This window comes from Ischnura elegans, chromosome 1 (genome assembly GCF_921293095.1).
Source record: "Ischnura elegans chromosome 1, ioIscEleg1.1, whole genome shotgun sequence".
NCBI classification, from domain to species: domain Eukaryota; kingdom Metazoa; phylum Arthropoda; class Insecta; order Odonata; family Coenagrionidae; genus Ischnura; species Ischnura elegans.
The window spans coordinates 55,566,660-55,590,268 of NC_060246.1; the positions used below are offsets into that span (position 1 = coordinate 55,566,660).

At 35.1% G+C, this 23,609-nt stretch overlaps 1 protein-coding gene across 11 annotated transcripts in view; it reads left to right on the forward strand.

Moving 5' to 3' along the window:
• LOC124160807 (epsin-2) overlaps positions 1-23,609 on the forward strand; it is a 38,424-nt gene that overhangs the window by 1,231 nt on the left and 13,584 nt on the right. For 3 of the 11 annotated variants that reach the window (XM_046536916.1, XM_046536890.1, XM_046536908.1), the window contains exons 2-9: positions 1,219-1,320; positions 7,985-8,194; positions 11,634-11,855; positions 14,914-14,949; positions 16,688-16,733; positions 17,187-17,397; positions 18,365-18,635; positions 19,698-19,733. In XM_046536916.1, the coding sequence (XP_046392872.1) occupies positions 1,219-1,320; positions 7,985-8,194; positions 11,634-11,855; positions 14,914-14,949; positions 16,688-16,733; positions 17,187-17,397; positions 18,365-18,635; positions 19,698-19,733 (1,134 nt within the window). Of the gene's footprint in view, positions 1-113; positions 313-442; positions 543-597; positions 1,044-1,218; positions 1,321-7,984; positions 8,195-11,633; positions 11,856-14,913; positions 14,950-16,687; positions 16,734-17,186; positions 17,398-18,364; positions 18,636-19,697; positions 19,734-23,609 lie in introns of those variants that run through there. The other 8 variants (XM_046536871.1, XM_046536923.1, XM_046536953.1 and 5 more) reach the window with 7 other exon arrangements.

Genomic DNA, 23,609 nt, shown 5'->3' on the forward strand with positions numbered 1-23,609 from the left:
CTAATTAACATTGCACCTGCAAGGTTGCTGTTCTTATTGCGTCATCGTGCGAGAAGGCCGTATCGCGATCGCTGAAGGAAGCTATGGGAAATAACCGTAGAAATTAGATTATATGGGGCTTCTTTGTTATGCTGTCTCCAACTCCCTTGTCCATTCCATACCTTTAAGTTCTTAACTCCCTAGAAAGGATGTCAGTGTATTTCCAAATCTGACCATAACATAACGGTGGAGATAGACTTCGTGCTGCCTGATGAAATTAGCGACGTCACTTGAAATCGATGGAATAACAAAAGATGGAAGTGGATAGTTAATGTGAGAGTGCAGTTGTATTTGAAGCGGGCTTTGGTGGAAGTGTTTACTTTTAAGAGTGGAATTTTTTGGCCTTTGCCAAATCTTGAGTAAATGTTATTCATGATTGTCGTTACATGACGGGGCCTATTAGCTTGCTGTTCTCTACCCTTGAAATTACAAGGAAAGGATAGCCTTGCCGGAGTGGATTATTGAGATTTATTTCCATTTGTTGCATTGTGAAAAAAGTCAAGGTAAGGCAATAAGTTCTTATCCCGCCTCTCGTTCACCTTTTTATCTTCTGTGACAGTGACGAGGTTCTCAAAATGTCAAATCTCTTCAAAGTTAATGAGGTCAAACATTCATGACATTCTTTAGTTGTGTCAACAAATCCTCCCAGTGATAGAAGGAATAGGAGTGGATATGATTTGACGGATCTCATTTACGGTGCTAAATTTATCATTTTGTTGGTGTACGATTATAGCCTGCTGTCATGGAAATTACGAGTGTCAAGAGTTTTTTTTAACATTATTTTTCATTTTTTTTTCATTATGATATAATTGTGATTATGAGCTTATTATCCGTGTGTTGCCGCGGTCGTCTTCGATGTTTTATCGCTCGTTATCATTTCACTGTACCTACCGCGGTGTGTTGCAAAAGGGAGACATATCTCGGGGGTCAATTATGCTCAGCAAGCATTTTCATTTTTGGCCTCTGCCATAGATCGAGGAAAGGGGTTGGCCTACCATATTTTGGTAAAATTTCCATTGTTATCATAATTCTTTTAAATAATGAGATGTAGACCAAATTTAGACCTCCATATCTCAGTTTTTAATATCTCTACATTATTTATTGCTCTGTATAACGTGTGACTAGTTTTTTTATTCAATCATTGATATAATTGTTTATTATGTTCTTCTCTCATTCTAGATGAGAAGGGGAGCCACGGTGAGGGAGGAACTTATGCAAGCAAATATGGCTGGGATAAGGAGAAATCTGAAGAACCTAGCTCACAATTACTCTGATGCTCAGGTAAGTTTGTGCCCTGTATTAATTTGAGTCATGTAGGTCCTACCACTTTTTATACTGGTGGTTTTGTGCTTCACCCATGTAGTGTTTGTTGCTTTCCCTCCAGAAAATCTTAATGGCTCTAAGCACAAGGGGAGAATAGTTCATTTCAAAATTTCAGTTACTTAACCCTGAAATTTTGTGTTCATCACCTATAAAGTTTTATAGAATGACATATAATTTTACAGTATGTGATGCTAATTTTAGATGCATTCAAGTATAATTGATACATCATTGATCTTTGTAACTATTTGATCTTCACGACTTATAGAGCAACTTCTATTAATGTTTAATGACATCAGTATTTCTCTTGAGAGACTTAGCATTCTATTTGAGGACTTACTCAACATCAAGAAATGATAGCCTAATGAACAGGTTTCTTAAAGGGCAAAATATGGGCCTACACGAGATAAGTAGTTCTAGTAATTAAGGATCTAGAGGAAAAGAAATGCATTTATGTGTAAAGATTAGATGATAGTGGCTAGGGAAAGCCGCATCAAACCAATCTGAGGGTAGTTAAAAATGATGATGATTACTTTATTTACTGTATAGTCAGTTGTCAATTTAATTGTCCATGACGCTCACAGATTATTTTGAAAGTCTTTCCTTCGTGCTATTTATTTACATATATTTCTTTCTTGAAGTTAGTAAACAATAACAGATACATGTAGATTTTATGTACCACATTGCTTAGGAATACTATTCATGAAATGCGTTTGTTTTTTTAGCTTAGTCTCTGATTATCAATACTGGTCAAGTGTTTCCCAATTACAGCAAAAACAGGTTTGGTTTCCTTATTGATGAAATAGATAACTTATTTCCATTACATTATACTTAGCATAAGTAAAAGCAATTTTATGACCATTGAGTCCTTATGTTTGAATTGAAGGTAGTTAATGTCAGTTATTTATTTATTTAACCTATTTCATGTCAGTTTCAAATAGTATTTTATTTTATGCGTAAATAGTATTCATTAAAACCATTATCTCACTATCTAATCTCTAGTCACTCATCTCCAGGTGGCATCTGTCAATAAAGGCCTGCTTACACAATACATTAACAAGTACAAGTTTATGTCTGTTTGCATGAATGATTTTTGTGGACCAGAACAGGACATGTACGAAAGCATGAACCAAATTAGAATAGGTTGTATTTTCTGTGCATGCATTCGCACAAGTTGGGTAGTTACACGGTGCATTTTGGCATTCATTCTCGCGTTCTTACATGTAGACATTAACCCGTACGTGTTAATGTACCATGTAAACAGGCCTTACACAGGTATATTATCTTTATAGTTGGGCCCCAATGATTCCTACAACCTGGAGGAATTTTTTAACTAAATTAATGAGAATGGGTTATTGAATTTCCGGGTGCATTGGCCGAAAAACTATGAATCAAAATAGAATGACTTACATATTTTATTTAAGAAAATTTTTTGAAATTTTAAGCATTCATAATTTTAACAATTACTCACTGTTATAATGTTAGAAACTGCATTTAATAGGCTAAAACCAGATAACAATCACTGATACCGTAAGTGTGCTGTAAATTTAATTTGTTCCTCACAATTGAGTTTTTTTTTAATTCTGTGAAGATAAGTAATGGAAATTTCCAATCACGTTTCTCAGGAAATTGGGAAGTATGATTGTATTTAAGAAAATACTGCTTACATACACATGATTCATATCTTTGTGGGAAAAAAACTGGTACAAAGTCAGGGAAAGTAGATTTTGGTCAGGGAAAAACTCCAAAGGCACAGCAAAAAATATGAAAATCATAGTTTATCATGCTGAGCATTGCTGCATTAGAGAGACAAGGTGGACATTTTGCTGCCGTCTTGACTGGGCAGGATGGGGGCTAATTTTGCATTATTCAACTTTATTTCTTTTGCTTGATTTTATTTATCAGGGTACTTTGTTAAATTTTCCCATTAAACCCCTCTTTATTAATGCTTTACCATTGATGTGCTTATAGTCTGGGAAGTGAAAAAAAATTGACTAGAAAGCGTGAGAAAGTGAGGGAAATTGATCAGAGGATGTTGGTATTAACCCTCATACAATGATCTCACTGCCAGCCAAGGCATTTCCTCCCATGTGAAATGTGTATGTAGCACCAATAATAATTTTTTATTTTTCATGCTGATCTGCAAAAGTTGTCATCAATCAAGTTTGTGTCAGTGTCAGTATTTAAAAGTAAACAGCAAAATAAAAGGCAAGATATTAAAAATCCAGATATCATTAATCATTGTAGGTCTAAAATTCAATCTTCTTGCCTGAAGTGAATTACCAAGTAACTAGTAGCCTATAAATACACATGATAATTTTTGCAATTTAAGTCTTTGTTTTGGGTAGTTCAAAATGCCCGTAAGTACATCATTTGTGGCAGTCACAAAGTAAAAGATTAGGATTTCCAAAAACTTATTGACACTGAAATTGTGGGAAACCGGGAAAAAAATGAATAAGAATTTTTCTGAGCATGCTATTTCTGTTCATGATTTTATATACTCATCCATTCTAGATGCTAAATTAAACTTAGGTATGGTTGCATGGAATTATATAAGTGAAATGTATCGGAGCCAACAGAGTACATCTGACAGATCAATGCCATGATCAGACAGCCACCAGGAGATGACGTTAGTTATATAGACTGCTTCCATGCTTCATTCATACCATGCTACGTATTAAGCAGCAAAAACAGCATAAAGCTACTGTTTGAAATTGATAAAAATTGCTACAGCATTCTCTCATGTAAAATATAGACTTTTCTTGAATAAGTTATGTTGTATTGTGGGTTTTATATACTTTCGAAGTTTATTTCTTGCCCATTTTTGCTTGGTAACTTGGCATCTTCACAATATTGTGATTAATAGGGTTGTTTCCTTTTTTTTTATTGCTTAAATGAAAAGATTAATACTCCTGGAGTTGGTATTTCACGCTTTCAGATTTTTAAATGATGATATCTATTTTTCGCGATTAAATGAAAAGTGAAAATTTTCAAGTGCGCAAAAACGAGACAGCTAAGTCTGAATGCTGGGAAAAGCCCACGTGACGTCTGGCTGCTGCTGTGTCAGGCTACCTGGGTGCGAGGCTATGAGCTCCACTACGATGCAGGCTGCTTGCTGCCAAGCATGGCGGTAGCGTAGAGTACCATGCTAGTGGGTAGCGCTTGGCTTAAATAAGATTTATTAATACCCTATCAAATGAAGAGAATTTTCTGGCCATATGCAATTTTAATAGGTGATTATTAACCCCTTCCACTTCGATTAATTTTCTGAATATTATGCTCCTATTCTCTATTTATTTTTTCTGTGGTTCTCTTTTAGATGATAGGTAGTGAAATGGTATTTTGTAATCAACGTAGAACCGTGAAATGTGATTATTAAAAATGGAGAACACAGCTATCGCTTTTTCGAATAAAATCATTTTAATTCTTCCAATGCATCATGTTTCATGAAATATTAATTATTCATGTTTACTATGAATGTTTTAATATTGTTAAGCTTTAAAAATAACTATATTTAAGAAATTAAGAAATATTTCCCTGAGCGCTGTGCCTCATGCATGCATTGGTAATCTCAGACGATGTAAAACTCCTATCTACTCGTATAGAAACTAGGTCCCCATGACGTCACATGGAGTGGCATCACATGGGCGCCAATCTGTCCTTTTTCAAATGAAGTTAAAATTGACCATTAACATTCGTCTAAACTGAGATTTCTAAAACCAAATAATTTGTATATTATGAATACACTAATGGTGGATAATGAATCGCAATCAATGCCTTCTGTTTTCTTCGATGAAGGAAACTACCCTATTACACAATGAAGTGCCTGGTGATAGCAGTAGATATTTTCTAAAAAAATATGCATTGCAAATAAAGGTATCCTAGCCACCCAACATTTCAATTCCATTACTTTTTTTCGTACTTCACATTATTATTCAAAGTATGTTTCACCTATCAATTAGGATGCAGAATGAACAGTTCTAAGTCTAAAGAGCTCCCAATTATTTTGTTTGCTTTTCTTTTTGGATAAATTGCTTAAAATTAAAGACAAAAAAATTAATGAATTAAAGTACATTGTAATATCGTCATTTAAAATTTAAAAGCGTGAAGTATGTACTCCAGAAGTTTTTTGATGTAGGCAACTCTTTTGATTTAGGCAATAAAAAATAATAGGAAACCACCCTATTTCACTTAAGTCTTCAATTAGATTGGAATGCATTTGAGCCTCAATTATTCACTGTTCTATCAATGGCTTTGCATATCACATTTTTAGCTCATCCCCTAAACACTCCCTATCCCTCATTTTCCAAACTTCCTAATATTCCTAGTTTTCTACATTTCTCGACCTCAAAACAGCTAGTTTTTCGATGCAATGAGTACTTATGAACCAGAAAGAGAATCCAAAGTAAAGCTGCTTAGGAAATGGTCAGAAATCAACCGTCTACTTAGAGTATCGTTGTGGCTTGCCTTTCGATTAGGAGAGATAAACTGAGCTCTGCTTATATTCATTATGTGTATTTGCATTTATTATTTGCTGCAACTTCTGTTTATGGATCAGTTGCATCCCCTTCTAAGTATTAGTTTCTTTATGAGGCTTCTGTGATTCCTGATATGCATTTTTGTTATATATTAGTCTCTGGTGTATATGTCAAGCATATGCATGATGTGGAGTTGTAAACTCTTTATTTCAATTTATAGTTTATTTGAAGGCATTTGTATGAGTCTCTACTATTATCAAAATTTGTTACTATCTTAGCAGTTTTTCCAGAAGGACAAGCATATTTTTCTTTGTCACTTCTGGAAATAATTCTCTTTACGTTGGTGACATATGACCTCTCCTGGGTTAATGTCCATTACTACATTCTGTAGAACTTTGATTGTACATCCTTAATGGAGAGGAAAGCCCAGACAGAAGATAAAAAGATTAGGATCATTCATTCATGATCATTTTCTTAGAAATTTTTACTTTGGATTTTAGGTCTGGGTTCTGGGTCATGCTTTCTCTGTACTATTGAATAATTTGATCTCTTTTGAAGAATTTAAAGACAGAGAGAATAGAGAAGGGAGGTAAATAAAGAGTTGGGAAATAATGGTAAGTGCTGAGGGAAGTGATAGATTGATAATGCAGTGACTAGTTAATTGAGCAAATAATAATTGGTGCTCTACTTAATGTTTACATCCTGCTTGTTAAACCTGTAAACCTCATTCCATTATCACATCATTACCTTATTCCGATGATTATTTTCTAATTATTCTCAAGTTTGATTATTATTTCATTACATATTATTTGATTTATATTTCCATCTTTATTATTACATATGGGTTTTTGTTATTGAACTGAAATAAATAGTTGATAAAGGCTGCTAAGTTAGTGTTTTCATGTTTATTTTAATTAAATATACAGTAAAACCTCTTTATTAAGTGAACCCCTTTATATCATAATCCTCCATACTTCATACTACCCCTAACGTCCTGTCAGATTTACATTTAAATTTATAGGCAAACCTCTATGTAGTAAACTAATGCAGCCACGATTATGTACAGTGAGTCCTCGTTCTACGTCACCCCGTTTTACGTCATTTCGCGATAACGTCACGAAAATTTTGAGACTGTTATTCGCGTGAGAAAAAAATGCGAAGCGGCGGACGTTGAAGGTTGTTCGTTTTGTGGGCGGTAATACAGTCAGTCTAAACGAACTGTGAAACGGTGTGTTAATTGCTAATTGCAATTACGGTTTTAGCAAATTTTCTGCAAAATGAATTCTTAGGTAGGTGCGCAAGGTTTTACTTGACATAATGGTTTTCAGGAACCTTAAAATTGATTTCAAGGAATTTTTCCGTGTAGAACTCGGAGTTTTTGTCGTCACTTTTTTTGCCGTGTTCACAATAATTTTGGTTCCTGTTTCAGCGATGATGATGCCCAGGCGACACTCGCCCGGGCAACCACCATAGCGAAGCTGAAAAGCAAATGCGGGAAGATACAAAAATGGAGAAGGATTTACGTCAGTGCTGCTATTGTCGTCGATGAAGACAGGAACTCATATTTATGCCATAGCTTGGCATTCCCATCGTAAAAAATGCCCCAGATATGATACGCTAAAATTTTTTCGCGTAGGAATTGTGAGGTCTAGGAGCCGATATTCACTTTTTACATTGATTCTTATGGGATATTATGTTTCTATTAACGTCATTTTGTTCATCGTCACATTTTTCGGGAACGGTAAGTGACGTTAAACGAGGACTCACTGTATATAGAATGACATTTTCAGCGATAAATGTTTCACCCTTATTTTTTTTTCTTTTACACCTTTAAAATGCTGTAATTTTCCCATTAATCATTAGTTGTGGCCATTTTGTTCCATATGAGAGCATACCTAACAGTAAATAAACATGTTTGTTTAAACGCATAAGTAAAATGGTTAAAAAGACAGTAGTGCCTTTCACATCCAAAGGATATGAGAAAATGGTGCCTATCACTGAAACCTCTGGATAGTGAACCTCCATGCATCAAATTGCCCTAATTTTGGTCCCCTCCAATACGATGTAAAGAGGTTTTACTGTGTATATGTTTCTGGCCTTCAATCAGTGCATGTGCCTAATTTATTTTTATCAAAATCTCATTTTAGGTCAAAGTACGAGAAGCTACTAGCAATGATCCTTGGGGTCCTTCAAGCACACTCATGTCAGAAATTGCTGACTTAACGTATAATGTGATGGCATTTACTGATATTATGCAAATGATATGGAAGAGATTGAATGATCATGGCCGAAATTGGCGGCACGTTTACAAAGCTTTGGTACTTCTGGAATACCTTATTAAAACTGGGACAGAAAAGGTGAGTTATTTCCTATAATTCCTGACATCTATCCTGCCATTCTTTTTCTTAATTTTTGAATCTGCATTTTAAAGGCTCTGCATGTTTCTAAGGAAAAGGATGAATGATTTCCCTTTTTAATTGCCTCATTTTGTGTGATTGTGTCTTATTCAATGAAATCCTTTGCCATTCTTCATTTTGTTAGAAATATTATTAGAATTAGTTCATTTGATTGAAGTGACGCATTCTTCAGTTCTTACTTGATCATTGTTTCAACCCAAAATTTGTTTTAATCGATAAGGGTGGAGCTCACCCAGATCGAAGCCATTGGCATTTAACTGTAGAAGATCAGGTAAAGGAGGCAACATCTTTTCCCTGGTTTTCCTGGAATTAGGTAATAATAAAGTTCAAATTACTAAATGCTGAATTCAAGATGGTGAAGCTTCTCCCAGATTTGAGCACTAAACCTTCAATTCCATTTAAGAGAGAACAACCTATTAGGCCGATGCACCCCACCTTTAGATGCATAGTATTTAAGTTTGGACCTTGCTGTTCTCTGATTTCAGTTCTAAGGGCTCTAAAAGTCAATATTTTTGGGGAATATAATTTTACTCTTTAATATTTTCATAATTTGTATTAATGTGGATGAAGTTTGCCTTTTTTTAAATATGTAGTTCCTAAATGTTTAATTGAGAACTTTTTTGGAAAAAATATGGGAGATAGAGGACAATGAATGTTGCGCAAGGCGAAAAAAGTCTTGAGGGATAGGTAACATGCTGACAAACTGTCATTAATTGATTAGTTCAAAGCTGTTTGAAATTTTTTGAATTTATGAACAGTTTTTAAGCTTCAATTAATTAAAAAGGATGTTCTATAATATGTGAGTGCAATGAAGCTTCATGTCACTAAAGTTACACTGCTCCAGTGTCAGCTTAAGTCCGCGGCTGTGCAAAATTGAGCCTCATTTTTTCAATCTTAAAGCAGAAAAATTTAACCAACATTTCATAAAGAATTACCTTCCAAAATCCAGGGTTCCCACTCAACCGTGAAAACCTTAAAACCGTGAATAAGCCGTGAATTTTTCTACCGTGAAAAAAACCTGGTAAAAGCCGTGAATTTCACCATGAAACCTAAAAAAATCTCTTAAACTTGATTTTAGAACTACGATTGAAAGAGCAAATGGAAAATTGAAATGTCGATCATGTTTCAAGGTCAGTCATGCGCAGACACTGTCCATGCATTTATATGCACACGTATATTCTAAGCGCAGTTGTTGGTCCGTGTGCCCTGACGGCACATTGACCTTAAGGCTGTACCAAAGCCGGAAGACTGGTAACCAAAGTGTTCATTAACCCTGGCGAAAATTCAGACACCTTTTAATTTCCCTGGCACACTGCTCCCTCCATTTTCCCGCTCACAAACTTAAGCCGGAGTTGAATTTTGCTAACGACGTCAGGAGAGATAGCACTTTCATTGCTGCATTTTCGTTCACGGCGTCTGTCGCGTTTGTAAAATTTTTAGTTAACATGCGGCCGATGATCGTTACGCAATCAATATTTCTGCCTAAAATAATTTATCTAAAAACCGTGAATTTGACGGCATCTAGACCGTGAAAACCTGGAAAAAACCGTGAATTTTATATTTCAGTTTGGGTGGGAACCATGAAAATCTTAAGTAAAATGAAAAAATTTCTCTACTGATTAATGTATTTCCTCACAGCATCATTTGTTAATGAATTATAAGCTTTCAAACTTGAGTCGCTTTTATTTTGAAAAGGACCGGGCCCCGCAAGAAACTTTTGCTACTCTTATCAAGTATGATTTTTATCCAAACCACAATTGTTGGAGCAATAAGAATTCTTAACTTGAGAATTAGTAAAAAGAATTTGATTGTAATGGTACTTGTCATCTTCATAACCAGCACAGCTCAAAGGGCTCCATATAGCATTAGGGATACATACCCGTGTGTCAATGGAGACAATTCTGGTTATTAAGTGTGGTTATCTAAGCAAATTTCATTTGAATGTATAGTTTATGTTCCTGAATTTTCTGTAGACACACAAAAAATGCTAACAAATGACTCTTTACTTTGAGATCATATTAATGGTGGTTGTTACATCCGCATTTTTGGCAGAATTCAGCCTTAAATATTACTGTTTGATTCCTGGATGTCAAAGTACAACTTTTATTGCACCAGTACAAGTTTTTCTTCTATAATCCAATGAAAGAAAGTTGCATTTACTGTGACAGTAGGCCATTAGGAGGAAGGTGTAGGGCATATCATGTAAAAGTGCGGGATCGGTATGCAATTGTGTAAATCAAAATAAATCAATTTATACTTCCACTATCTGGTTAATAACAGAAATTACTATGGGTGATTGTTAGACATTTCGAATTTCAGCCAACATGTACTCGTTGTGGCTTATTAAGTATTCTATCACATCAGAAGATAATCAACTGCAGGCAGATAATCTGACTCAACAAGAACATATCCTTCATCTAAGCAGATAAATAAGCCGGTAATAATAGTAGCTAATATCAGTATCGTACTTGGAAATCCTCTAGAATACTTCATTAAATGAAAATGCGACAAACCACAAAGAAAATTCACAGAAAGAACTTTGAACGGCCCAAAGAACTTCTGTAACTCCCACCCAGAACGCATAGCAAACAGCAAAATTAGAACCCAATGGCAAATATGGCTTCACGCGTCGATCTCCACACGGAAAGCTGCATTTTAAACTAAGCCCTGTCTCTGATTCACCGCACTTCAATAAATAAGGGTCGCTTGTTAAATAGAAAAGTATATTTGTGGAACAGTATTGAATAAATATAAGATGCGTGGGTTGAAATGGCTGTAGCAAAACCTTGCAAGTTCTCCATTCTAATAATAAATGATTTTTTCAATAAAATTTAGGTTTTTATAATTAGTGATTGGTTAATTCAGTTCTTAGTTCTACTATATGCTGTGCACAAAATCTAATGTGAAACTCTTTTACAAAAATGTGCATAATTTGTATTTAGTAATATCAATGTAGTGTTGTTATCAGGCAATCCATGAAAGAGGTTACCTCTGAGGTAAATAAAGTTAGTTTCCTCAAATTGCAAGATAAATTACCTATATATTTTCACCACCCAATGCTACTAGATTTCAAAAAATTGTATTTATTCTGTCTAAGATTATGGTCCTTCATTTGTGCTCTCTCTGAGCTATGCACTTTTACTTTTCCGGCGAAACAGATTCTCATCAGGTTTTAGTGTCATTTTGATTTCTGTTTAGCCTGATTTGAGTCTGTAGAATGCAATCAGACTTATCAACCATCAAAATAGGTTAACTCCAATCAAGACATGATTGTTGTAGGTGGAAGGCTTCATCTGTGTGTCATTCCCTCACTATTTTCTTCTTGCGTTTCTCTTACTATCGGCTATTCTTAATTTCAAACTATTTCTTTCACTTAAAGGTTGCCCAGCAATGCAAGGAAAACATATATGCTATACAGACCTTAAAAGATTTCCAGTACTTTGAAGAAAGTAAAGATCATGGCCTCAATGTTAGAGAAAAGGCTAAGCAGTTGGTGCTTCTGCTTAAGGATGAGGAGAGACTGAGAAATGAGCGTGCTCGTGCTCTCAAAGCTAAGGAGCGTTTTGCTCAAGCTGCCTCAGGTTTTGGAAGCGATGGAATGGTCAGTCTTAGAAATTAATTAATGCTCTTTTTTAATTTATTTAAATTCCCTCTATCCACTTGATTGCTTCCTAATTCTCCTGCTTCAAAACTTTTAAATGCTTGCTTCTAATGTGTCAATCACTGTGAAACTGATATATTTATTATAAGTCATATCTACTTAAATGGAATACTAATCCAGTCCTGATATCCCTTTAAGACTTTTGTAATATTTGCTTCTGGGGAGGGACAGCCCCCTTCTGCCCTTTTCTGGGTAGGCCCATGCACGGAAACGATGATACTCCGCTGCAGTTATATTTTCATTTAGTAACTTCATTCTTGTTGACGACAAATTGAATTTCTAAGATTTAGGGAAAAATTTTTTATCTCCTCATAGCGGTTCACTTGGACAATCTGAACAATTTTTAATCCAAAAGTCCTGTTACAGTTAATCTGGAATGTTGTGCGGTGCATTTTTTTGTTCTTCTGCTATCAAGATATCTCAGTTCATATGGTAAATTAACTTCCGAGTTCATTGATACTTAATTTTGTCATAAAATTTATGGCTCAAATGGTGTGGTGGCTTTCAGTAAGTTTGAAATCCATAGGATCCATGGTTTAATGTCCAATTGGGGTGAATATTTTCTCATTCCCTTTCATTAAGATTCCACCATATCATCACTTCTCAGTAGGGTATATTTCATATTTATTTTGATTCAAATCAAAGCTATTCAGATATGTCAAAAATGCTGCTCCCTTCCACTCAAAAGACAGCATTTTGTCACGGTCACTCAATAAATCAAAATTTGTTCCCATTCACTTGTTTTGAGATAATTTCTGGAAGTTCTCTATAAATTGAATTTGTGGAAGATTTATGGAGATAATTCTTGTAGCTCTCAGACCAAATGTCCAGCATTGCTTCATACTGATGCTGTGATGAATGCTGTGCTGTCAATAAATGCTTTAAGTGATAACTTAAGATTACTATGCAAAGTGCTTGGTTGTAACATCATCCGTTTTTAATTGTAGTGGTGTCTTAACTCCATCATTTTGCACTTGTTTTGCTCAAAACTGATTTGTGTAACTTGACTCAACTCATCCTTCGCAATAATTGGGGATTTTCATGATTTTTAGAAATCATGCCATCAATGTTATAAATACTGGTTTTCCAAAGAATCTAATTTTAACTATGAAAACTTTGACAGATATTGAAGTCTAAACTTGAATAGAAGAGGGACCTTGTAAAAATGGATTGCATCGGTAGAATTGGATATGTCATTTCATGTATTGCCTCAGCCTTCATGAGCTATAGTAGCATTGCAATAAATGGCATGATTACAGGTGAAAGGCATATTTCATTAGCGGGGAAAATTGAATTTTTGAGGTGAAATTACCAACTTGATTGGCTCTCTAGCAGAAAGAATATTGTAAAATTGATCTTGAATGCTTATATTGATACCTCCACTGCATAAAAGCTCAATAATCGCCTACCAAATCAAATCCGCTCATCTAGTAACCCTAATAGTACCAAATGATCGGATTTGATTTGGTGGGTGATTGTTGAGCATTTATGCAGTGGAGGTATCGATGTATTCTCAGAATGAACTAAATATAATTTTGAAGTATTTTTCATGATAACCCCCACTGAGGTGTGGCTCTTTTATGTAATGCAACATTCTTGTTACTATTATTTACTGTGTCAGTTGCCTTCACTGTTTTCTGTATACTTTCAATGGAATTACTGGTTACTTGTAAATTCAGATGTGACTCACCACTGCACAATTCAGCATGTCTGGTGTGCATATGTGTCTTTATTGTGCTTGTGTGGTAAACTTCTGGTGGTTTTTCATAGATTTAATCATTTTTTAGGAATGGCTATGGATATTGACCAGATTATAAGATGCACCTTGGAAAAATTTTGGAGAAATTATTTTCTCTTGCGAAATGTTTTCTTTTTTTTATATGATGGGCTCATAATTTTATGAGTATGTAATAATAGCAATTTTGAACATCACCAAATCTTATGTCTTATTCTTTCCTAAATCTATTAGAATGGCATTGTTGTAATTCTACCAAAGAAATGCAAGTATTGTTCATGCCTGAGATTGAACTTTCCTCAATGTCACGCAGGGTATAAAATGTTACTTGAAAATATTTTTTCCAATTAATTTTAATGGAATTGCTGGGATTGAATGAATTTATTTCTCATAAATTCAGGTAAATAAAAACCTAATTTTCTATTATTTTAACTACAGCTCGAAGCATAATTTTCCTATTAAAGAAAACCTTTCTCTTTTTCAAAAATTTATTTTGCTTGTTGAAATGATAAGCTTAATCTTTTCCTTTGAACACCCACTGTGTCTTAATGTTTGGAAGATTTTTATGAAATTTTTTTCATTATCTTTTTTTAATTGGGGTGCTTCATTATGGGATTTAGATATTCCATCAAATTTTCAGCATTAAATTCATTAACTTAAAAATCAGTGTGTTCCCAACATTTCCTTAAAGATCCCAACAGTACATACTTTGAGTGGTGAGTGGTAGTCAAAACAAGAGAAATCATCTCCTCTTTCAAAAGTGTATCAGTATGTGTTGCCTTAAAATATATCTTTTGAAATATTTCAGTACCAGACCTCTACTTATTACTAATTCATTTTTCCTGAGGCATTGAAGTATTTTGTCATAGAATTACTAAAACTGGTTATTTCATTAATTACTCCGTTCACTGCCGTAACCCTTTAATGAAAAGAAAACATTTTCTTGACATTTCGTACATGTAATAAAAAGTAAATAGTTATTAATATGACTTTCAATAGCTGTTCAGCCATTCATGAACCAGGAGAAATTATAATCCTTATAATCCGGTCTTATTAGCTACGTTGTGGTTTACCTCATTCTGCCAGCCTAGTAACGTAACTCTTTCTCCAAAATTGAACCAACTTGTTTTGTACTATTTTTTCCAAATTCTTCTTGTTTATTTGCTTTTTCTGTGCTTTGTGATGTGGTGAAGTGTTTGCCTCCCTTATTGTCTAATCTGGTGTCATTCAGAATCTTTCCAATTTGCTTGTTTCATGGCTCAGGAGTCCACATCACCTTCCAGTCCAAGCTTTCCCTCAGTAAGTACAACTAAAGCTAATTCTGAATACATATTTATTTCATGCAAAATTTATAAGTGTGTTATTATGTCTTTTATATTTGTATGTATATTTTATCACAGCTATTGGAATAAATTGCACTTTAGCTTTATTTTATGGTCTTATTCATCACCCCAAAAAACTTATTAAAATGTAAATATAATCAGGAATGAGCTGTATCACCAATTTTTATTTTTGTGGATAGAGTTTGAGTAACCAGGTGATGCTTATTTTCCAATATGTCACCTATTTCTCAAGCTATTTGTGCTGAAAAAATCAATGGTTTTAACCTTTCCTCATTTAAATTGATGGCATCCTGTTGAGCATGTCACCAATTCTCAGCAATTCTTTGTCCTTGTGCATTGGCCGGTCAAGGTTAGTTGCAATTTATACTCATATGAGTGATTCCTTTCTTCAGTGAGCAGTTCTCCAATAGCAAGTAAATTAACCTACGTGTCATAACATCATCAACTCGTGAAAAGTACATCGCAACTTTTGTATTTTTTTGTAATTAAAAAAAAATGCAAGAATGGCAGAACGAGAAAGATTTTTTTGTCATTATATCTTACTTTTACCCTTCCATCAACTGAATTCCTTTAAATAATGGTGTAATTTGATCAGAATCAAAATTGCTATTTCTTTAAATAATTCAGTCGATTACAGTGAAAGATAAGTTACAGTAAAAATACTCCTCCTGCCATCTCTTTATGTTCAAAGCAATAAATCATGAATGGTTGCAGCTTAAGTTTCATGAGTTAGTGATTTCATTAGATTTTGATTCATTTACTCATTCAAGGAGAACTGAAGCTGAGGGATTTATCACAAGAATGAATAAAAAACAATGAACTTTGTGAGGCCAATGTGGGAGGCTGAGGAGTTGCTGAGAACCATTGAGATACTTGGCAGGAGCAGGTGATCAAATTATCTTTGAAAGGGATAAGATCAATGTTTAGCCATGAGTAACTCTGGAAGAAGGCTTTTGGTCGAGAAAGAGAAAAAAACAGGTCTCTTTGCTTTTCAAACTCTTATCTAATCTGGCAACAATCGTAATTGGTGAATGAGGTGATTGTGATTTCGGGTCTCAGTGAACAACCTCTTTCTTTATTCTTCAAAGAGTTAATGGCTTTTGGTAGGCATTATATTATCTTCCTCCTGGAAGATAGCATGCACCACTTGCATTATATGATAGCTTAGGCATAAAATTCAACTATAAATATGACCTTACACATACATTGCACTTCCTTACTTAATCCCTTTTTCACTTGCACCTACAATGTATGCTAGGAGCGTATATTTTGCATGCATGCATTTTTTGTTGTGCTTTGTTTATCCGAAATTGAGAGAGGGATAGGAGGTATGAAGCCTCGATTGATAATTTTTATTTGTACCCCAGTGTTTTTACCTCTCTTCAAAACTAATGGTATCTTAATTCCCAAGCAGTTTAAATGAATTCAGAGAGCTTTTCCTAATCATGCTACAAATATGCATTTTTTTCCAAATGTGACTTATGTGTTGCCTCATTTAAGTAATTTATATGGGATTGGTTGTGCTGCCATTGTCAAAAATTCTCAGTTTTCCTTTTTTTAAGTGTATAGTTTGTATTTTTATTATGATTATTGCCTACCAGTTAATCATTCTGTGCTTAATGTAGTTGTTGGAAATTTTTTAAAAGGGTATCAATATCATATCTGAAATTTTTCAAATTATTTGTTCGTTCTAGTACCATGGCCAGTGGACATCATGTGAAGGAGATACACCTTCAAGAGGTGAGTTATGTCATATTTTTTTTAATAAATTTTCAAATTAGTTTGTAACGTTGGAATGTAATGATTGCTGTTTATGTTCTTTGGGGATTGTGGATGGTAGGAGAGAGAGAAAAAAGGGAAAGTTGTTTGAAGTAGTGAGGCAAAAAGAAACTATGCAAAAAAGATTAAATAAAATAAAGAAGATTTTGAACTGAAGGATTTTGGACTGAAGGAAAGTTGCTCAAAGTTGTTTGGCTAAAAGAAACTATGTAAAAAAAGATTAAAGAAAATAGAGGATTTGGAACTGACATAAATGTCTGGCATTACAAATTCAAATACATTTATGGGCTTCTGTTTGGTAAAATCGAGATATGTCTCTAGTATATGTTGTAGATGCATCTCAGAGATGTGAATGCATCATGCTAAATACAGCCTGGGGCAAAACCATTGAAAACTTTGTTTCCTTGGCTCTAGGATCACCTGGTGGCTGTAGGTCACCATCCAGTGGAGTTGCTGCGGCTGCAGAGCTTGAGTGTGCACGCCCTCAGACTGTTGGTGAAGAAGAACTGCAGCTGCAGTTGGCCCTTGCAATGTCTCGAGAAGAAGCAGAGCAAGAGGAACAAAGGAGGAGAAGTGATGATGTCCGTTTGCAGCTAGCCCTTTCTCAGAGTGAAGAAGAGTTCAAGTAAGGGGAAGTTAACTCTTTGCTTCCGTTAGCAATAACAATTCAATCTATGGATTTTTGCCTGTTTTTAAAACATAATTTATCTTGTGAGGGGTGTTGTAACTCATCTACTCATGATACCATCTTACTTAGTAAGCCTTTGCCAACTATTTATGTGTATTATCTCGAAGCCGAAATGGAAAAATATGATGGTTGTCACTGCTAAATGTCACTGGTTGATTATGATGTAACCACTAATTACAACATTTCCAGTCCAGTCACTGTCATTGATCATGTGACCTGTTTGCTGCTCGATTTAACCCTTTAGACTTATACTTGACTTCATTCAAGTCTTTCAATTAGTTACCTAAAATGAAAAAAAAATTGATAGTATGATTTTTGGAACAGTTGTTTTAGAAATGATTAGTTTGGCCCATGGATGTATTTACCATCAGCAAATTTATCACAGTATATTCACTTGTGGCTAACTATGTGTTGAATGAAAGATGCATTATTGATGGAACTGTATGAGAAAACCAGAATTTTCAATTTTCCTAATCTTATTGTAGTCTTAAATAGGTTAAAAAATTATTTAAATGTGTTGAAGATTTTCAGGCAATAACTATTCGGAACAAACTTAATTTTAATGAAAAAATTGTAGTCATCCTGGTAATTTATAATTACTGCCTGCCAGATCTAGTTACATATATAATCTGCTATAATCAGGCAGTTTGCCACCTTTTCCCAGATTGATCTGTTCAACTGTTCTACACAATCCTTCTACAAGTCATGGTTTTTTTTTTTTGTTTTTTTTTTAACCCTACCCGAACTGTTTTATATGGCAATCCTTCAATTTAATTATGATTTTTATTATTTTTCAACATGTCATATGCATTATTTAAGAATTATTTCAGCTTCAGTGACTCAGTGGTTGTCTGGAGGGAGGATCCTTTATCTTGGTGCTTCATTTTCCTCAATCTTAAAACAGACATGCAAAGGAGGAGCCGGCTGAGAAGCAAAGTCACATGCTTGACCTTTTGGATGTTAACCTTGGTAGTATGGCTCCACCAACCGTCCCGCAGCATCATGCCGCCGGTGGTCTGCATGGATTGGGTGGAGCTGCTGCACCTGCCGTGACCGTTGACCCATGGGGAATGCCCACAGCTGCTGTTCCGCCTCCTCCTGTAGTGCCTCCCCCTACGCACCAGAGGGTTTTGCAGCATCCATCTCCTCTTGGGTCTCCTGTGGCTAGACCTCAGGTAATTATTCTACTTCCCTGCGACTGTTCCTTATTGAAGCTTTTCACTTTATATTTTGGTTGTGGTAGAAATTATACAGGGACCTATTTCACATGGAAATAGAACTGCATTTTTCATCTTCAGTGTTTCGGTTGAACATCAGATTAGCTGTAAATTAAATTTTCCTGAAAAGGCTGAACTCAAAATCCAATTACCTACTTGGAATTGGAATCTACCAATATCAATTTAGCCGTTGGCTGGGAGGAGACTTGTGTAGTATTATCTTGCCCAAATTAGAGGGATCTTGATTCTGGTATTGACATGAAATTTTTTTCAATGGTATTTTTGCCCATTGTGTGCTCCTGTGGGTGACCATGTTAAGATCTCCTAGCTATTCTGCTCAATGATTATTCCATGATTATAAATACTGGTTGTAATATTTATTGCAAAGATTCTTTTCAATCAATTTGCATTTAGGTTATGTTTTTTTAGGAATTATTATAAGCATTTTGTAATTTGCATTTTGTAGTCAAAATTTGTAGTGGCTCCCATCATTTCAGGTGTAAAAAAATATTATTATGAATTGTTGTAGCTTTGAACTTATTGTGTGGTTATCAAGTTGCCACCAAGAGGATTTGAAATAGAAGTCGTAAAGTTTTTTGTACCTAGGTCATTATATTAGAGAGGTTGCACACCATTTTTAGTTTTTTATTCATTGCTTATTACTGATTTCATTATATGAGGTTACAAATTAATTAAGTTATGTCAAAGGGTATAATTAATTCTAAAATATTATTAAGTTATATTCAGGAAGGTCTTCCTCTCAGATAAGTCAGGAATTGCCAGTAGATGGTGTAATAAAACCAATGATTTTCATGCAGAATAAATCATATAAGTCGTTTGTTTAGTTTTTCTTCCATTTATCATGCCATTCTATTGTTTTCTAAAAGGCTGATTTTCTCAACTCAGTTCACATGTCAAACTTAATTTGGAAATGAGAGTTTTATTTTTTTTATCCCAGTGGTTATTATTTCTGTGAATTTAATGTTTCAACCTTCGTCTTTTGTTTAAACCTTTATCAAGACACTGGACATCTCATGCAATAGTTGGAACGTTGTGGTAAGAAATTGTTTCATTGTTTTCAGAGTTCCTGCTTTTGTATTGTTCTTTATTTTATTTGCTAGTGTGTATATACAGCTTGTATGTGTATGGTTAAAATTGTGTCTTTAGGATTAAACCCTAAAGCTAGCTCTGTGTTTGATTTAATGGGAAAATGATTTGAATTATGTATTTACTTAAATTATACCTGGTGTTCAAGTTTGGAAAGTTTCTCTGAGAAATATGAATTTATTGTGAGTGGTGACATTATTTGTCATATTTTAATGGAATGACTTCTTCAAGAGCATAGCAAACTGGCAGAAAACTACTACTACCTGTTTATAACTACAGTAAAACTTTGATTTTACGCAGTTGGAGGGACCGAAATATGGGCACTGTGTAAAATCAAAGTGTGTAAAATCAAGAGTTAGTATTGAGGAGAAGTATGGTTTTCAGGATAACTCTTGCTCATTATTTTTAGAACCCTTAGTCATACACTTTTGTATAGTTCTGATTTAAGCCAGAACCGGATTCAGAAAAAGTCTCATATGTGAGGCTTTACGGTAAAAAAGTATGAAATCATTTTCAATCGCATCAGATATATGTTTCCTGGATTCAATTACTCATTTGGAGGCAAGAAAATGAAGCCTAATAATCTTATTTACTCACAAGCAACACCACAGATGACGTGTTACCTGAAGAGAAACAACGTTGCATTCCTGAACAATGTTTCCAATGGTTGAATAACATGGTAGAGTTGCTAGCATTTCTGGAACTAAGATTACTTCTGTTACCCAGGAGAAATATCGGAATGGTGATACTAAATGCTCGCAGAGAAGCTAATTTTCTAAAATATTCTCATTAAAAGCAGTTTTCAGGAAATCCGTTTAACCACCTGGAGACAAACAAAGGTTGGAGATTGAAGAAATGAGATATCTGAGGATAGTCATCCAAATTAACCCCATTAACAGGGAGCAAAATTTCGCAAATACATTATTACATCCAAAGGCTTTACACCCTGTGGGCCTGGGTTCAAGTCCTGGCAGTTGCAGAAACTTATCAGAGATGGCCCTATACCTACTTGAGAGTAATGGGGAGGGCACTTCCAGTGCACCACTCTGTCCAGCAGATGGGACGTTAAGCCCTCGTCCCTTTAAGGTCTATCATTATAACCTGGCCAATGCCAACATAGGGTTCCTATCCCCCCAGCCCTTACTTCATGGCGCTAATGACCCCAGCTGTCAATTACCTCCTTCCAAATAGCAAATCCATAGATAATACGGAGCAAATAGGACCCAGGATACTCGGAAATTCAGATGTTTCCGGTGTTTAGATCACTTTTTTTAAATGAGCTATTTAAATAACCGCGCAACAACGGTCATGCCGCCAGTGATGAATAAAAAAATTGTTAATAGTCCGGAACAATCTTCCTTCTTTGTAATTTTTACGCATTAAAAAAGCATTTTCCCGTGAAATTTTAGCATTAGTAGATAGAATCTACCGGGTATAGCTTCTCTGTCGGCATTCTTCCGCGAATTCAGCGCCGGGACCTTCGACTCACAAGCCGTGTGACTCATCTTGACGTAATATTTTGCCTCCCCATATCTGATAACAACACCGGACACTTTTTGTATTTCGATTTAATGGTAATAAGCCATTCCTGAGTTTAAAGGGACTGCCTTATCACTCACGTCTTGAATTTGGACTTCAATGATTGCATGACGATTGACGACGCGAGTTATTCTCCGTGGGCATTAACGTTCCGTTAAAAATAAACGCTTGCCACCTAGCGGAGTTAAGCTAACAGCTATTCAAGTTCCAACCATGTTTCATTTAAACCCACTGACAATGAGATACAAGTTGAATCAGCTCTAATAAGCGCGCCGCGCAATCAACTTTCCCTCGCCTCCATTCGTCCCGCAGATATGGGGTTAGCCCGCGGAATGAGACACCGTATACTGCCTTTACTATCGTGTTGAATCACCATCGACTTACGTTCATACTAGAAGTACGACTATCTTTTTTGGATCACCTTGGAAGCCAAAATTGTGGCACGGGAGGATTTTTAACGGCTCATTTCGCCGTTATATTTCGCTGGGGCGAAGGAAAACATAGCGTTTGCAAAATTCTAGAAAACCTTCCGTTAGGGATAGATATTCCGTAGTTCTTAATTCCGAATTATTGACCGTCTACTGTAATTACAATAAATATGTTATAAACAGCGTCGAACAATAAGTCGAATAATAAACAAAAGGTGATAATGTTAATATCTACGGCGATCATCTGTCGCATACACGGCGATAGCCGTATATTTTAGGTTTCGATATCCTTCTACGGCAAATTTTAACTACGCGAGCGATATTCGCGTTCGTAAAGGAGCCTGAAATATTACTGAGAAGGCGTAGGGGGAAGCAATAATTAGATTCGCGATGTTTTTAGTTTCACGCTCAACAGCGCGACGTCATTTCAACCGTTCTTGTATTCATTTTTGCAACTCATTTAGACGAATAATTAACCTAACTTCATATTGCTCCAGTCGGCATTTTCAAAACAAGTCGAAAGACAACTGCGTAAAATCAAAATTAGCGGCCTCTTTGGGGCTGAGGTTATGCTGCGCAAAATCGAAAAACTGCGTAAAATCAAGAAAAGATGTAAAATCGAAGTTTCACCATTGGAATTCCCTATGCTTTCCGGCCGGACTTGAGTGTCACTGCGTAAAAACGAGACTTGATGTAAAATCGAAGTTTTACTGTAGTTTTTATTGTCTAACCATCAGTGGTTGCAAATTAAGGCCAGGGTTGTAATCACAAGTATGACAGAGACATCTTAGGGACATACTATTTATGCAGGCTTGTTCTTTAGGTGAGGGCTTAGTATGAGAGAAGTGTGATTAGAATTACACATTTGAAACACGAAATGAAGGTGTGAAATGTGGTCAAATGTAAGAGGGTCTAATTAGTCTAAGAAGTCTATTATTATTTTCTTAAAATTTATTTTTATTTATCAATGTTAGATTTTCATGCCTCTCTGTCCTCTTATTTTATTTATATCTCTTATGTTATCATTACATTTTCTCCCTTTGATGTTGGCTCTTTTGCGTGTAGAGTGTATTTTAAATTGGAAGCGATTTTGTCATCTCTAGTCAAAAGTACATCTAATCTGCCCCCCCCCCCCTCCCCCCGTTATTATTATTGTTTAAAAATCAGCTCATATTAAATTAAGTTTCTGCCTTGGATTTCTTAATCATATTGCAGAAATACATGTCACTTTTGGAGTGAATGGCCATATGCATCCAACGCGAAAATAAAATGTGCATTTACCTCATTAATTGTGTTCTAGTGGTGGGCATTTTGCTTCAAAATGTGATGTACAATGTACCTATGCTCTGACTGATTGACTGCTAAAATGGTTTTCATACTATTTACAGCTTTTTCCGTAAATTATTTTCTTGGTAGTGACATGAAACTATTTAAAAATTATGAAACTCACTTAGGAACTACATATTTTAATTACATAACAGCACTTCGGGTGCTATCATAATGGAAAAATTCTACCTCAGATGCTGGTATATATTGAAAATATTCTTAGAAAGGATAAAATCATAGCTAATTTTTCAGAGATGCGTACATAAATGTGACCATGCTTAGCACCTGTCTTCCAAAGCTTGGCATAAGTTTATTGGAAACATTTTGCTTGCCAAATGTTTCTTGAAGTAGCTATTGGTGTTTAAGTCGAATGCTAACTTTGGGTAGTTGTACTTGTTAAAATAAACCATTGATAGAAGAAGCTAGATAAATTACATAGTATTTCAATACTCCCAAGTGTATCAATAATTTTTGTTTTACTCTGACCATTACAAAAGAGCATTTGACTGCTGAAAAGTAAACCAATTTGCTA